The sequence below is a fragment of the Cheilinus undulatus genome, linkage group 5 (assembly GCF_018320785.1).
Source record: "Cheilinus undulatus linkage group 5, ASM1832078v1, whole genome shotgun sequence".
Taxonomy (NCBI): domain Eukaryota; kingdom Metazoa; phylum Chordata; class Actinopteri; order Labriformes; family Labridae; genus Cheilinus; species Cheilinus undulatus.
The window spans coordinates 11680612-11695170 of record NC_054869.1 but is presented as its reverse complement, the minus strand read 5'-3'; the positions used below and the strand labels follow the sequence as shown (position 1 = coordinate 11695170).

The 14559-nt window shown below is 39.1% G+C and overlaps 1 protein-coding gene across 1 annotated transcript in view; it reads left to right on the top strand.

Moving 5' to 3' along the window:
* Positions 1-14559, top strand: part of adgrd1 (adhesion G protein-coupled receptor D1) — a 69765-nt gene that overhangs the window by 15967 nt on the left and 39239 nt on the right. The window contains exons 10-13 of the mRNA XM_041787014.1: positions 888-1011; positions 1324-1431; positions 2641-2716; positions 6716-6857. Coding sequence (XP_041642948.1) covers positions 888-1011; positions 1324-1431; positions 2641-2716; positions 6716-6857 — 450 coding nt within the window. The remainder of the gene's footprint in view (positions 1-887; positions 1012-1323; positions 1432-2640; positions 2717-6715; positions 6858-14559) is intronic.

Below are 14559 nucleotides of genomic sequence, written 5' to 3'. Positions count from 1 at the left end.
TCCGATTCTGGAACAACAGCAAGACATTCAAAACATGGTCTCGAGACCAACACTGTTTTCGACTACTAGGGCAGAGAATTAAACTAATAGATGCAGTGTGGACAGCTAACTGCTGATGCAGCATTACAATGCAAAGCAATGTCTGATTCTTCTAAGTTATCATCTTTGTAGGGTTATATGCTGATCTCTCATGTTGAATCAATTAGATGATTAGAAATGAAAAAATATCTCTCTTCTAACCTTTTGCTTTCAATTATTCCAAGTAAAGCAAGAACAAGAGGGGGCTGACGGCTGAGACTGACAGACAACACTGTGTTGGTTAAATATATTTATTCCCTCTGGCAGACATAGGCCACGAAACAAGACCTTTGAAATAGTAATGTCTTGCAATTTATGACAGCAACTTTTTATGCATACTAGCACTTGGTTGCATATTGTGGTGCAAATTGCTTTCCCTGCAGTATTGTAGTTTGAGAGTAGACATCATGTCTCGTCGATCTCTACTTATGTCGTTATTGCTGAAGAAGTTAAGAGAACACTTCTGTATTGTTGTCATTTACAAGCCATTACAGTTATTTTTTGTAACTTCTTTACTACAAATACTCTAGCTTATCTTAACAGGTGAATATTCTGAGGTAGTTAAGCTTTTAGTATTTTCCTGGACAGTAGTTGTAATTTGTTACCCTAAAGACCACTGTTAAGAGAAAGGGACATAGTTTGTTTTAAATTGAACTCAATTCAACCCAAGCTCTTCCAAATTTGTAACCAAAGTGTGGGAGAAAAGATGTATTTAGAAAATAATTTTTAAGAGACACTAATCATGAGGCAGTGGATGTTGAAAGCAATTTATGATGAACTCTTGCCTCTGTTTGGTCATTGTTGAGCAGCAGTCCATCCCTGTGGTTAGTGGTCTGATCGCGATCGTGGACAGAGTGATGGAACATATGGTGACTAACCTGGAGCCCACCCCGAACTCCCTCATCTCCCTCGGTGGAACATCTTTTGTTGCCGGTCAGTGTGCTCTCTGCTCTCCATGAGGTGACTCACTGTTTGTAGTTTGTGTGGACACAGTTAGAGGGTAGAAATACATGCTGACGTCATAAGATTTCTCATTCAGAGGACGCATACAGGTCAAATAAGCAGAGGTCAACCCCTTCCAGTTTGGTGTGGGTCTTATTTTGCATAATGTTTTGTTTGCCCCTCGGTGTCTCTCTCCCTTAGGTGGCTTCGCAACTTCAATAAACACACATGGATCTCGTTGCTCGTTCTTTGGGCTGTTTTTCCTCAACATTTCTTGCTTTTTCTAACCTCTCACCACTACAGATTACTCTCTGATGAAACTCCCGCAGAACTACAACCTGCAACATTACCGCTTTCCTGAACAGGGCAAGAGCTACATCTCGGTGCCAGGAGAGGCTTTCACCATGCAGTGTAAGTGAGAATAAAACTAAAGTGACACACATAAGGGGATTCTGTAGCACCTTGTCTTTTGACTGTGAATTCTTCACACTGGTCGTGCTCTGATTCTGCCAAGAACAAACCGTCCAGCTGGGAGTCTCTTGTTATTAGCCTGTAATTTATTATACTTAGATTTAAGACTTCTAACAAAGCATACAGTGCAGGACAGGACTGCCATGAGCGCTTTTGTGTAACTTTACGGTGCACCGTAGAAATCCTGCCCCGACTTTAATTTTGGCAGTTACCCTTTTATCCAAAAAACACAGAGAATAAAAGAGAGAGCACTTTCTCTCCACTTTCTACCCTCATTAAAACAAATGGACTCACATAGCAGAATGAAGGAGGGCAGTCATTACTTTCGTCATTAAAACTCTGTTTGTTTGACTTTATGTTCAGGTCAGATTCCCTTGGCTCCACCAGGCAGCAAAAGTACTGTGTTGACTTAAAATTAGTCAAATAAACCTTTTAAATAATCCAATAAAAGGCTTCCATCAGAAATTGAATTCATATAATGTGAGCCAGAAGCAAATTGACGCATTGCTCTGGATACCTAGCTGTATAAAATACTCCAAGGAAAGGTTTTTTATATCCTAATTAAGCCGGGAGCAAGCTTCATTATGGGCTTTCCTGACTCTCTCTCTTCCTAAGGAGAGTTGCGACCACCTTGAGCTCCCCTGTGGGACTCACAGGGGGGGCTCTCTGTTGAAATTATGATTTGGAAGGTTCAAACCTCCCCTGCGGCATACACACCACACATTTGTTTGACATCAGCGAGCGTTTTGTTGTCGCAGTCAGCGGGGCCCGGGTAGAGGCCCTTTGAAAGGAGGAACACCACCATTAAGGATTTCCTCCAATTTCACTGTTTATCTTGCAGTATTGAGGTGGGACCTTGCTGGATGATAGGTCAGATTAAAGGAGGGGGAGCAGACCTCCAGCTCTCCTGGTGAAGTCATGTAGAGGGTTTCATAAGATTTCTCAACATCCATGTGGTTTGCAGCACTCTCCCTTTCACCCTTGTGCGAGCATACAGCCGTCCTATTAGCCTGCCAGTGTCAGCGAACGGCAGCAGGACGCCGTTAATTAACTTCTCAGCTTTGTGAGCATTTTAGCAGCACTGTATTACATTCCCTGTCTGCTGTTCATGCCGTTCATGTTCAAATACTGTTTTTTCTTTTTCCTCAGCTCAAACCACCATTGTTGGCCTTTACTACCACAACATGCACAACTACTACAAAGAAATCAGCCCCATTAAAACCAGGTAAGACAACATGAAAAACCAAGAAAAGTGACCTGTCAGTTTTTGGTTATCCAGCCTAAGCCAATTATACTGCTTTTTCATGATTTTTTCTAATATATTCTAAACATCCTTGAACAAAAAGACATAAACAGTCTTCTCGCTTTGTGCTTCCTGTGCGGGGAATCAGGTCCTCTGGCGCTGAGGCCCCCCTGCTTCCTGAGCCTCAGAACAGCCAATGCCTGGAGCCAGAGTCTTATCTGTCCTCTGGCCTATCTCTCATCTCACCACTCAGCCTCCACTGACTGATACACCCTGCTATTAGCTCTACATGTCCATTTTACCCCCATGTTATTTATTGTCTCATCCCGGACCAGCTTGTTCCACTCTTGCTGCATTGTTTATTTATGCCAAACATGACGTAACAACAATTAAGCCACCTATTTTTTCTCCTGTTTTTTACTTTATAGAAGTTAGAGTACAACATGCTGTGCATTATAGTTTTGATCCAGTGTTCTGATTGGACAAGAGGTATTCCATGGGTGCTGATATAGAATACAACATTAATGACACTTTTTATACTGCAAAAACTCAAATATAAGCGGTGCATTCATTTGATTTATTGTAACAAATATCTCATTAAGCATATGTTAAACTACATTTGCCTGTTCAAATAAATTCCAGAGTTCAAATGAATATCCAGTTGTGAGTTATAAAATCTTGTAATAAGGCCTTAATACCTGTAGTTTAAAAAAATCTGGCAAGGTGGTAAACCAGTTTAAGTCAAAAAGAGTTTGCGTATCTTATTCCATTATAAAAACATGCAAATTAATGTACATCAAATTAAGCAGCTGTTCTGTGAGATTTATGGAGACAAAGAAAGCAGCACTAACATTTTATTCCATTTTAGTCTCAAAGATCTATTATTGCTAGTCTTAGTCTCATCTTCCTCCTGCAAAAAGGTAGTTAACAAACACTTTAAGTCATAGTTTTAGTTAACAAAATTAACACAAGCTCAGCCTTGGGACTGCTGCTATTTACAGTCAATATAAGCAGCATCAGTCAGAATGTTTCCAATGCAAATTGTCTTTTATATGCAGATGACACTGTCATTTTCTGCTCTGCTCCTACACAGAACAGGCTCTCCATTGCTTACAAGAAGCCTTTGACTTTGTACAGGAAACACTGCGTGAGTTAAATTTGGTCTTAAATCCTGTCAAACCAAACTCATGAAGTTTTCAAGCTAAAAACAATGCTGAACCTTCCTTTTATCACAGGGTGAATTTAAATACCTTGGGTTTTTTGACTGATGAGATGCTATATTTTAAGCTTCATATTGACCATCTTGTAAAAGATTTAATGCTACGGCTGGGTTTTTTATGTCAGGAATAAGTCTTTTTTTTCGTTCACTGCTATAAGAAAGACTTGTCTCTGCCTCTTTTATGCCTGCGATTGATTATGGGGATGTTTTATATTTACATGCAGTTTCCCAATGCCTTAAATATGTAGATGCTGTTTACCATAGTGTGCTGAGGTTTATAACGAATCTTAAGTCCTTAACTCACCATTGTATATGGTACGATTGACTTGGTTGACCTCCATTGAACATATGTAGGCTAAATTATTGGCATATCCTTATTTATAAGGCTTACTAAATCTGCTTCCATCAAACTTTTGTGATTTTATTCATGTGAAAAGTGCTGGATGTTACAATCTTTGCTCTGTGACTCAGTCACAAAAATTACTTTTGCTATCTGTTCCAAAAGTCTGTCTTAAAATGGGTGGAAGGAGTTTCAAGAATGCAGCTGCTGCAGCCTGAAATCTGCTTCAGGAGACTCTATGTCTTGAGGAAATGGTCTCTTTAAATCTTTTTTATAGGTTGACTGACAGTATCAGTAGAAGATGTATTTGGCTTTAGATGTTTTGACTGAAAACTTTCTGCTCTGTGACACAGGATTTGTTTTTATCACTGTGATTGTAACTGCTCTGCATTTATGTATGTGTCTTTGTTAACTGTGCTACTGCCTGTCCTAGCCCGGTCACTCTTTTAAATGAGATTCTTAATCTCAATTAGGGCTGGGCAATTAATTGCAAATTAGATTAAATTGCAGTATGGCCTGCTGCAATTTTCAAATCGCCGACAGTGCAATATTTCTTTAACCTGAAATGTGTCAAAATGCCAGTTTCATACAATTTTTTCTTGCAGCAAAGATTTTATGCTTGATAAATTACGCATACATGTAAGTTTCTCTTTTGGATTTTTTTTTTTTTTTTTTTTTTTACAAAAGTCCTACTTTTCTTCTTTGTGTATGTTTTTCCTTATTCAAAACAAGAATAACAAAGAAATGATCATCCCCTTCTATATAACAATTGATATCAGGCTTAAATTTTGTGAGCCAAAATCGCAAATACATTGTTTTTTAAAATTGTTTATCCCTAATTTAATTTATCTAATACTGTGCTGTTTTTAATAAGGAATGATTCGTTTCTTGTGTTTGTTGAACAACACATTCAATGAAGAACCAAAAAATAATCACATATTAAATCGCAATCGCAGTACTGGGAAAAAAACGCAATTAGATTATTTTCGTAAATCGTTCAGCCCTAATCTCAATGAGGTTTTCCTGGTTAAATCAATTTCTATAAATAACTGAATGAAATAGACAGTTGCCAAGGAAACTAATGATACCAGGAGCATTACAAGGCCATGGATTGGTCAGATTCCATGTGTCATCAAGCAGATCTTTCCTGAAAAGCTTCAAGCTGAAAAGTTTGTTCCTGATCAAAGAATGAATTGGCCAATCAGCATCTTTAAGGAGAACAAGGCAGTAGTCCCGGGTGTGGTTTAGTTGTACCGCAAGCCTGTAAACATTGGCTGTTGGTGAGGAGATAAGCAGATGCAGCAATAGAAGTGGTTTTATTAGAACTGGACCACAAAGAAAAGCAAAAAGTTGCACTGCAAGTTTCTCTTGGCAGAGAAGATGGTTTTGTTTCTTCTCCCTACCAGCTCTGGCATGATTTTGATTCACCACCTAGCTCCACTGATTGTGAACCATAATTATTGCTGCCTGTCAAGCTTGTGTTAGCTGTAATTGGCCCATAATGAATGTGACATACAGCATATTTATACATGCCATGGACAAGGGAAACAATCATTTTAGTATGAACATTTATTCACATTTCAATTTATAACAGACCTGTGAAATCAGGATGTGTTGTGTGATTTTGATGTATTAGACTGATAAAAACAAACTATCTGCTGTAAATTGAGAGTATTCAGAACCATGTTTGTCATCATAGCAGATTTTTTGTACTTGGATATGGTATCACTGAATTTGGAATGATATTGGCATCCATTTCAATGCAACAACAACAAAATAAGAAGTCCCAGGTATTGGGTAATTTCTTGTTCTTAATCACGGAAAACAGTGAGCGACCTCCAGCAAACATTTGCAGCTTTTTAATACAAAAAGTTGCCAAGCTTTGGTACTTTCATGTACTATCAGCTAGTGAAATCAGAGATTGTCCAGTTTTTAAACACCAGATGTTTAAAAAAGGATAAAAAAAAAAATCACAAGTATTAAAGATTTTGGCAACTTTCCCTCAACTTTTGGCTGACAAAGTGATGCATGTTGTGAAAAAACCTATTGATAATGTAATCTTCATGGAATACCTCCTGACTAATCAGAATGCTTAGTTGGAACTAACTGTTGTACAGTATATTTGTTTTATTGTTGCTCCATTTTTCTACCTCCACAGTGTTCCCTCTGTTTCATTACAGACAGATGACACTTGTATGACCCCAATGTCTTATATTTGATTGCCTTGAACCATTTTCAGTGTGATGCCTGTAAGACAGAGATGATTAAATTCACACTTGAGTGCCACGTCTGGTCCTGTGTGTAACACTTATGTGTTGATTTGATTTAATTTGATACGGGTACAGCGTTTTCATGTGGCTTATTTGACCTCTTTTCACACATTACATTTCTCATTATCACTTCTCTTTGTTTTGTCTTGTAGGATAAATGAAGCAGCTGACTTCAAGGATCACAAAATTCAAGTAGCAAGCTGTCTAATCTCTTTAAAAGTGGAGCCTTCACCGGCACTGTCAGTCAACCTCTCTGGAGCTCCACTTATCAAGATCGTCCTCACCCACGTCCTGGTAAGAATCCACCCTCACTGTGTCCCAGTTTCTTCTTATTACTCTCATTTTTTACTTTCTGTGTGAGTCATGCTGGGAAAAGGAATTGCTTTTCCAGTTTCTGGGTGTGGGACATCCACCTTATCAGAGGAAAGAAAGTAATGTGGTGCCTGCGGCTACAGAAGCCGGAACCCCTTCATATGAAACCTATCAGCTCTATTTTTGGTTCTCTCTTATGTAAGAAGATGAGCGTCTATCACTGACTGAGGCCTGTGCAGCTGGGCACTCACCAGCACAAAGAGCAGCGTCTGTTTTGGTTTTCATTAGCCTGCCTAAAGTTTTCCTTGAGGAGCATGTGGTTTTCAGAGCGCAAACTGATTATGGACCATTGAAGTCAGGGCGCTTTGTAAGGAACAATAACTTTCTTTTATGAACAACATGTTTTCTTTGCTGCCTTATGGAGGAGTGAAAACTATGCCAGTTTTCCATGGGAAATGCAGCTGAATCTCTAAATGAAAATTAAGTGAAAAATGTGTATCACATTAGCGTGCTTCCTTGTAAAGTCATTAATGTGGCAGTGCGTTCCTCACAGCCATGTGTTTTTTTAATTTCCAGCAATGGAAGATTTTTGGGCCAGTTGCTTGAATCGGAATAAAATGTGTTAAAAGACGATAAAAAAGCACTAATGAGGCAGTTAATAAAACCAGCTGAGGAATCCCCCAACAATACATTATTATTTACAACTGTGAAGAGGAATTATCCACTTTCTATTCAAGGATTACCAAATATTTTGTCTTTAAGAGCACAAATGAGATCCATGTAGCTTCATGAAACCATGGCAATATTTCTTTGTTTGCTTTCAATTTCCCTAGTGAAACAAATGTTTATGCAGCAATAATCTGGCTTGGTTCTTGTGACAGTGTTTGTTTTAGCTGACACCATGAGAGAGGGTTTATAGTCCTCTTTTGTTCTGGAGTACTGCAGATGATGACCAGCTCTGCTGTTTTTCTAGTCATGGCTTTTCTATTTTAGTTTAATCGCCTTTACCTCTGATGCTGGGATAAAATCAGGTTTCTTACATTCTTTCCTCCTAACACGAAAAGCTGTTATTCTTTTTATTACACGTACTGATTGGAACGCACTATGCCAGCACGAGTCAAGTTGACTCAGGGCTGCATAGTTTGACCCTGATTATATTTAGGAGCTGCATAGTAATTTGGCACACGGCACTTTTGGCTGTGGTTGTGTCCAGAAATAAGAGTGTTTTCCTGTATCAAGGCTTCTACACAGACTTTGTGTTGGATTTCATCAAAAAGTGGGTATTTTGAGGGAGGGGGGCATTTGACGTCTCGGGCAGCCGGTGGATACTTATCACCTGCATTGCTTTGGAGACAGGGAGAGCAGCTCACACCGCATGTGGCAGACTTTCCCATCATTGCTTATACTGCTCTTTAGACTGTCTGCACTGAGGGGTCAACTTTTTCCATTCTTTGAACTTTTTGATTCCACTTGTTTTGAAAGGATACAGTGGTGTTGCTTAGTGATCAATAGTGGAAACACAGTTCATTCAGAAAGAATTCAGACCCCTTTCACTTTTTTCTATTCGGTTATATTGCAGCCTGATGCTACAGTCAAAAATCATTTTTATTCTCATTGATCTATGCTCAGTACCCCAAGTACTCCATAAAAACAAAGTGAACAAGAAGAGCTGGTCACTTGACCAAACTTAGCAATTGGGGAGAGGGTCCTTTGTAAGAGAGGTGATCAGGAACCCGATGGTCACTCTGACTGAGCTCCAGCGATCCTGTGTAGAGAAGGGACAAAGCTCCAGAAGGGCAACCATCACTGCAGCTCTCCTCTGATCTGGGCTTTATGGCAAAGTGGCTAGATGGAAGCCTTTTCTCAGTTCTAAACACACGAGAGCCCAACTGGAGTTTGTAAAACACTCCATTCGAAAGTTAAGCTAAGCTTCAAATATAGCCTAGTCTGCGCTCAATTTAGAGCAAAGTTTATGCAGTACTATTATGAAATGGAAAATATAATGGGTGTTTGCCGTTAAATGATATACCCAAACTCATTCACATTTCCCATTCCGCTGCGCTCTTGTTTCTTTTTCAATCCATAACAAGTTCCTTTTTTTTTGTTGTTAAAGTTCATTTTATAATCTTCCGTCTGCCTGAAGTTCCTCATGTTCTTTCAAAATAAAAGCAGATCTGTATCCAGACAGGAAGTCAGTTACTCTTTGTTTAAGACAGAACAATGATCAAAAATAAAAGAAAAGCAGTTTTAAATGCAAAATAGTTGAATTCTGAGGTGCAACAAAAAGGGGAGAAATTCTCCATTCACTAGAGAAAGTCTGAGATTAGTTTAGATTAAATTTTTTACCAGTGTGACTTTTTTTATTAGATGGATATTAAAGTCTTTCCGGTATTATAATGATGTGTAATCATAAAAAAACTCTTTAAATAAACAGCAGGTTTCCAGGGTAATTCCACTGAGAAAGTGCTTGAAATAAACAAATTCTTCTCGAGTGTGAAAAATTCACACTAGCTGAAATTCAGAGCTAAAACATAAGAGCACTTTTAAAAATTTAAGGAAAAAGGGTAATAGAGACTGGCTAAATAACTTCAGCTGAGTAAGGTCCATTGATTCTGCTTTAAACTGCACAAGCTTGTTCATACATTTTATCAATAAAAATGCCCAATACTGACCATCTGGAAATATTGGCAGGTAAATTTGTACCTGCTGTTACTGCTAATTAACCTTTTGAGCTACAATCTGCTGATATTATGGCAATAATATTTTGCATTCCTACTAACACTAAAGGTTGCACCAGCTCAGATAGTTCCAATGCAGGCAGAGTTAAAACTTAAATTATACACCTAGCTCATAATAGGTGTAAAGTCCTCCATAAATGTGGTGTTTTATTTTGAAAGGTGTGATAACTTGAAGTGATGAGGAGGAGCAGAGGGTTTAACCATCTGTTTGTGTCTGCTGTGTGCTCTCTGTGATATATTAAACCCACCGGAAACAAGATTAGTTTGATTTATACTTGTTCTTTTGTTTGCTGGGAGTGAAGATGATTATGCCTGCCCAGAATAGAGCATCTCTAAATTACCTCATGTGTTAGTGGATTATTTCAGCACTCAATGTCATTGTTATTTTACATAACGCTGGCGTTGGGCCAAAACCGTTTATCTCCAAAATCCCTACTTTTCAGGGGATGGAAAAACACTGTATTTTTTAAAAAATTGATTTAATACTGAATGATCATAGTCAACATCTAACCTTTTTTATTGTTTTAAGATTGGCTAAAACCCACTAACAGATGTAAAGGGGGACCAAAAGCACTGATTTATAAAAGAATAATTTAACGACATCAGGGATGCGCTTTATATTGAGGAACTAGGCTTAAGTTACTGCCTAATCATCAGGTTTTGTATGATTTCATACACTTAACCGTCACTGTTTGCAGAAAAACAGCATTTAAGAGCTGAGCTCTTAAGTCATGTTTCTAACCAAAACTGTTCCAATAAAAAGAGAGAGTGCTGTCTAAATTGAACAAATTCTTTGGCAATGTTTTGGTGCTGACACAATTACAGTGTATTTGTGATATTTAGATAATTCGTGGGATTTGCCTTCATTTTTGGTCTCAAAAAACAAGTCCCCCAATATTTTGTGCCTTGGACTTGCATTTGGTAGAAAAACTGGTATTGAAATTTAGTAGAACCCTTTTGAAGTATAAAACCTGGTATCATGACAGCCCTTGTCTACACAAGCAAAAGTTTAAAGATGTCCTCTATTGGCATGAGTTCACTGGCCTAGAGGAGGTGATTTGTGGCTGAGCTCTCAGAGAGTAGACGGGCGGAGAGTGACTTCATTAAAAGCTAGCGGGAGGCGTGAGTGTGTCTGAGGAAGAAATGTGTCAGCTTCCTCATCTGTCTTTTCATGCTGTCATGGTTACAATAAGTCCTGTGTGCCTGCAAACAGTCACCCTCTGTCATGGCTCAGACCCAGAAATCATCTATTTTCCCTATCTGACACCTGCCATGATACCATGAATTGTACGGTGGATTGATGAAAATTGTGAAGAATCTTATGTCATGGTAGGTACCACTCACTGAAGGTCAAAAACATGTGGTCAGTGTCAGAGTGACCTCGCAGTCTTGATTAATGCCCTCTGACTACACTGAAACATCCCAGTGAGGTCATGCCATTCCCAGCAGACTCGGGCAAAGCCGAGATGCCGCCGTCACATGTTAGGTGGCACAGTTAGAGCAGGTTTGATACCCAGACAAGGTGTTATCGAGACTGCTGGAGGCCTGCATGCTTTCTCACGCCATAAGGCTGCAGTGTTGACTGAACCCTGGCTCTGTCAGTGAGTTATTACAGCTGTCTGACTCAGGTTCAGTTCCAGAGGGGAGAAGAAGGAAGGAAAAATGGAGGGTGGGAGGCATTGGGGTCTGCAGTTAAACATTAATACATACATGAAACCGCTGTCACCTCTTCCCTGTCTTCAGCCTCTGTCACACTGATGGTATGAGGTGGGTGAATGGAAAGATTGATTATATGAGCAGAGTCAATTTAAGGGGTCAAAACAGAGAAGATTAAAAACAGATTCTGACCTGACTTTATTGGACTATAAAGTTGGTTTGATGGGTAAAGAGGTGGGTTGAACAGGCTGGCAGCAGTGCAGGAATATTGGTGGCCTCTCTGTGTCCATAATTCATCTATACTTTCCTATATGTGATGCTATGTAAAACAGTATATTTTAACTTTTATTCAGGTTTTGCAAGATTTTTAAACTGGCTTACAAGTGGAGCTTCTGAATGATGTAACTGGAGCCTGTATAGTGTTTTTGGTATTGTAAGCTATTTGAAAGCTTAACTTAACAGAAAACGAGAACAGAGTGAAACTGCGTCCAAATAAAACCAACCTAGGCTAGAATTACAAAAAGAAATGTTTCTTTGTCAGCTGTTTCTCCTGTTCTCAGTCTTTGTGCTAGGCTAATCAACAGGCTGCTGGCTATAGCATTAACCTGTTACCCTTTTGAGCCTAACTCTTGTCAAAAGCCAATTAGATGATTTCCCGCAATGTCAAACTTTTGCTTAGACACCAGTTATAGTAAAATATGAATCAAGTCCTTTATTATTTTCTCTTTCAGTCTGAAATTTAACAACTCAATGACACTTCTGTCTTGGGCTCAAGACTTAGATAGCTTGGCTCTGGAAGGAGCCAGAACAACATCTATAAACCAGTATTTCTAATGCTCACAATCCACATCTACCAGTCTATGGTGTACCCTGCCTCTTGCCCAGTGACAGCTGGGATAGGCTTCAGTGCCCCACGACCCCGAAAGGAATAAGCGGTGTAGAAAATGGATGGATGGACAATTTACATCTAAAAACATCATTTGCTATTTGCAAGCTTATTACCAGTTTCAAGTTTCCGTTGCTAACTAGCTGCTAGCTGTAGGCAAATGCAAAACTAAGAAGTGAGAGTAAAAGTCCGATCACTGAGAGAGAAAAAACAGGAACTGTAAACAAAAAGATAGATATTCAAAATTTAAAGACAAACAATTAGCTTGCAAGTTTAAATGTTACTCTTGATGTGAACTTTTTTTTTGCCTTTTTGTTCTCAAATGCTTGTCTTTATTTGATACTGGAGAAGTTTGTTTAAATTTTTCTGACACAAAATTCATTGCTGACCTGCTTGGGCATGAGTTTGTGAGAGTTACCGGGTGGTGGCTATTGTGAGAGGGGTTGTATACAATGGCTGCTAGTAGAGTGATAAGCTCCAGCAGTTTTGCCAGAACGGGACAACATTTCTTTATTTAAACAAGAGAAAAGAGCCACACTGAAAGCTTTTTGTGACAGACTAGATGTTTTCGCTCTTGTCCAGGCCTGCTTTGACATGGGTTTGCAATAGTTACAGAGGGGCTCTGCCAGTGTATCCAATGGCTGCTGCTGCGGTAGCGATTAGCTTGGATGTAGCTGTAGGAAAGCAGCAGTTTAATCGGAGCTGGACCACATTTGACTTTGAAACAAGAACTAAGAGTCACACCAAAAGCTTGTCGTTGCAGAGAAGATGTTTTGGAATGTCTCCCTACTTGCCTTGGCATAAATTTATTCACAGAATTTCTCAACCACCACAGCAGTGGTAGTCTGTCTGCTCAGGAGTGGTGCATGCGCACCACCTTATAGTGTCTTGTTGCTCTGATTGGCCTGTCGTCTATATGACAGATGGAATGTTCCTCCAATCACCTTCCGAGAATTTTTTACAAAGTCCTGCCCTTTCCAAATGCTTTCTATGGGAGCTTTCCCAGATGATATCCATGCAGTAGATGTCTGAAACAGTCTATCTGATGTGTCAGGTTAAAGAAGCATAGGGATATCAAGCTTGCAATTAATCCTCCATTTTTGTTGCATTTTTGAAATTCCACTATTTTGCATTTACTGTACAACTGTTTTGGTACAGACCTAATTTTATTTTTAGGGGAAATAAGGAGCTTGTTATGGATTTAAAAGTGAATAAAGGAACAGTAAAAACATAAATGTTTCAAGGCACAAGGTGTCAATGACGTATGTCTCGTCCACTCAGATGTTTGCAAGTTATAAAAGTGAAATGAGGCATTCAGAAAGAGTGGTGGACTTATTTTACACCACTGTGGCTGCAGTGAGACGTTACAGTGGCTTAACCAAACTCTGCTGAAAGGGACAATGAGGCCTTGATTGATTGCAATCAATGCATTGATACTGACAGCCCTAAAAAAATGGACTTTGAAGATGGTCAAACTTTTACCATTTAAAAATATCTTCTTCAACAAATCAGGAAAGCTATCTTGAAAACTGGAAACAGAATAAAAGCGTCCCTAGCTCAAACCAGAGAAAGAAAACCTTTCCATTAGCACCTTTAAAGCTCATTTATTTAAAACTAAAAATTCCTTTGTCAGCTGTTTCTCTCATCTGAGTCTTTTTTCAAACTAAGCTGCTGCCTGTCTCTTGTCCTTCTCTTATCCAGGATGCAAATGGGATATTTACCTTACTTTTAAAACGTAAACACTTTAACCACCATGATCTTTTCTAAACTCACCAAATAAGACAGTTTTCATCCGGGCAAGGTGGTTTAAAAATGCTGAAAATATGATTGCACAATTCATCAAGTTAACCAAATAACTGGAACAAAAACTGCTAGTGGCTATGTTTTCCATCAGTACCCCTCCCATAAATTAGAGCACATAAAACGAGATCAAATAGAATGTGAGTAAGAAATCAGGGGCTTAAAGGGAAAATTGTTGGCCAGTTTTCAGACGTCTAGACTTGCTGGAGCTTCCTTTACGTGTGTAAAATAATGATTAATTGTTCAGCAACTCTGACAATAAATAAGACATTAAGCATGTACTCATGCCCACGTTTTTTATCTTGTAATCAGTCATGCCAGTGCTGGTATCAGTCCTTTCTGCCACAATAAGAACCGCTCTGTTTTGCCAGTCTTTTTATAACTCCCAGCACACGCCCAGCTTAAATCTTGTGGGCAAAATGTCTCCTAAATCTCTCCCAGCCACCCACACCCATCCATACACCAGGACACATACAAACACAGGCTGTATGAGCCAGCACTCTGATCAATCACAGATGGAGGTCTGGCTATTGCTATCCTCTCGTGTCAGAAGGGTTTTGAGTCTCTTTTGGCGGCTCCTCCCATTTAGCACACCGCTCTCTAT